The 2,233-nt window shown below is 26.6% G+C and overlaps 1 protein-coding gene across 1 annotated transcript; it reads left to right on the forward strand.

Annotated features, from left to right (window-relative positions):
• Positions 1–474: 474 nt before the first annotated feature.
• PmUG01_08025000 (conserved Plasmodium protein, unknown function) lies at positions 475–1,788 on the forward strand (the record flags this gene model as incomplete). Its single annotated transcript, XM_029004404.1, has 1 exon — positions 475–1,788. The coding sequence occupies one exon, from the start codon at positions 475–477 to the stop codon at positions 1,786–1,788; it is 1,314 nt and encodes a 437-aa protein (XP_028861096.1).
• Between the last annotated feature and the right edge of the window lie 445 nt (positions 1,789–2,233).

Genomic DNA, 2,233 nt, shown 5'->3' on the forward strand with positions numbered 1-2,233 from the left:
ATCAGATCACATAACAGTAGTGGTGTATTTACATTTGCACTTTTTTTTAACATACAAAAATTTTGGAAAACAGGACAATGTCTGGCAATAAAATATGATATGGTATAAAATATGACTCGAAATAAAATATGTTTGAAAAAAAAGAATAATTTGAATTTCTTAACATTGCACTTGATAGATATCCTTCTCTTTGAGTTTTTTTTATTCAAAGGAGCACTACGTGTTTACACAAAATAAAAGTATATAATAGTTTAATTAAATACGCATGAATAAATCGCACTCGCATGTTCATTCTTTTTGTTTTTTCCTCTAGTACAGTGCATCACGTGTGTATACATATATACGGGGGCATGTGTATGTACGTATGTATGAACGTGGGTATGTGTCCAACCGCATGTGTGAATGTCTTCCTTCGAGAACACGGTTTATTGAGAGTAATTCCGCTTATATATTCCAAAAATAAAGAGCAAAAAAATGATTAACCTAAATTGTATTTATATCTGCCTACTAAATGCATCTTTTCTTTTTGTGCTTCTCTTTAGTTGTCTTCACCTTGAAGATACCATTAAAATTAAACTAGATAAAATAAATAAAATGTATGAAGTAAACAAAATAAACGAAATGAATGAAGTAAACAAAATAAACGAAATGAATGAAGTAAACAAAATAAACGAAATGAATGAAGTAAACAAAATGAATGAAATGAATGCTTGCCTGTTTCTAAAAGTTTGCTGCGCTGATTTTTGTTCCTTTTTAGAATATGACATAACCAAAAAGACGTATCTAATAATTAGAGAAAACATACTTTTATATAACTGTAAAAACATTGTAAAATTATACTTTTCTAGTGACAATGCTTTTTTTTATTTCACAAATTTTATTTTTATGGAAAATGATATAGTTGAAATTGTTGATTCATTCGAAAAGGAAAAAAGAAATTTTACTTTTTGGAAACCACTTTTTGAATTCTTACAAGTAGACAATGGGAAGAAGTACATTTTCATTCCTCTAGCATATTTTGAAATTAAAAACTGTAACAACAAACTTATGAAAAGGAATGAGAGTTTAGACAAAAAAATTAATAATACTTATGATACTCATAAAGTTGGTTTTACTCAATTGGAAAAGAAAAAGGAAGTGATTCACACGACAGAACAACAGAAAAAAGAAGACATGGTCATTCTTAATGCTCCTCTCACATCAAACAGTCCTAATGAGGAAAAAGGAAAATTTATAAATTCGCTTCTTAACAGAGGTAAATATTTGCCTAAAATTAACTTCAGCAAAAGTAGTTATTACCATATAGATACGTTAATACAAATATTTACGGATTTAATTTTAGATATAAAAAAAGAAAAAGTGAACATTTCTATTAATCCAATATGTTTACCAAAAAATAATTATGCGTCATTTAATAGTGTACTAAATTATATAGACAATACTTCGAACGGTTGTACGAAACAAACCTATAGCACATTTCATAAAATATATTATAAGAATTATTTCTTTAAAATTATTCTCATTAGTAATCCTATCCTTTCATTTTTATTCGAAGATATGATAATTTGGAATTCAGACAAAAAAAAAGACACTGATACAAGTTTATATATCTGTCATGAAAAAAATGTATATAAATGTATACCCCCTAAAAATTATAAAGCAATATTAGAAAAAGCCGCTATCATTTTTCTTATCATCATCTTGATATTACTAACTTATATATTATTAAGAAATAAAAAATTGAAAATAAAAGAAGAACAAAAAAAAAAAAAAAAAAAACGCACATAACAAAAAAAATTGATATGTACAGAAAAAAGTCTACCTGAAATACACGTAGAATATCAGAATAACGTACAAACAAATTTTTGTTCAAAAATTAAAAATATTGCAAACGCAGATTTAATAAATCTAATTGGTCGTAATAAAGCCGAGAAAATTGTTGTTTTCCATTCGTAATACATAATCCATGCTTCCATTATGCAAAAGCTTCCTCTTATTTTATCACATGGTTTTCAAGAAGATCCATGTTTACGTTCTCCTCATCATATATTTTTATGGATTTTTTAGAAGATTCTTAACAAAATGTATATAAATAAGTGCACGTATATATGTATATACATGCATGTACATAGAAGTATATAGGTGTTAGTATTTCTTTACGAGCGTTTGCACATGTTTATACACGTTTATATACGTTCATACAACGTTTCTCACAAAAAATGTAGTACAGTAA

Source organism: Plasmodium malariae (assembly GCF_900090045.1).
Source record: "Plasmodium malariae genome assembly, chromosome: 8".
In the NCBI taxonomy this organism is placed as follows: Eukaryota; Apicomplexa; class Aconoidasida; order Haemosporida; family Plasmodiidae; genus Plasmodium; species Plasmodium malariae.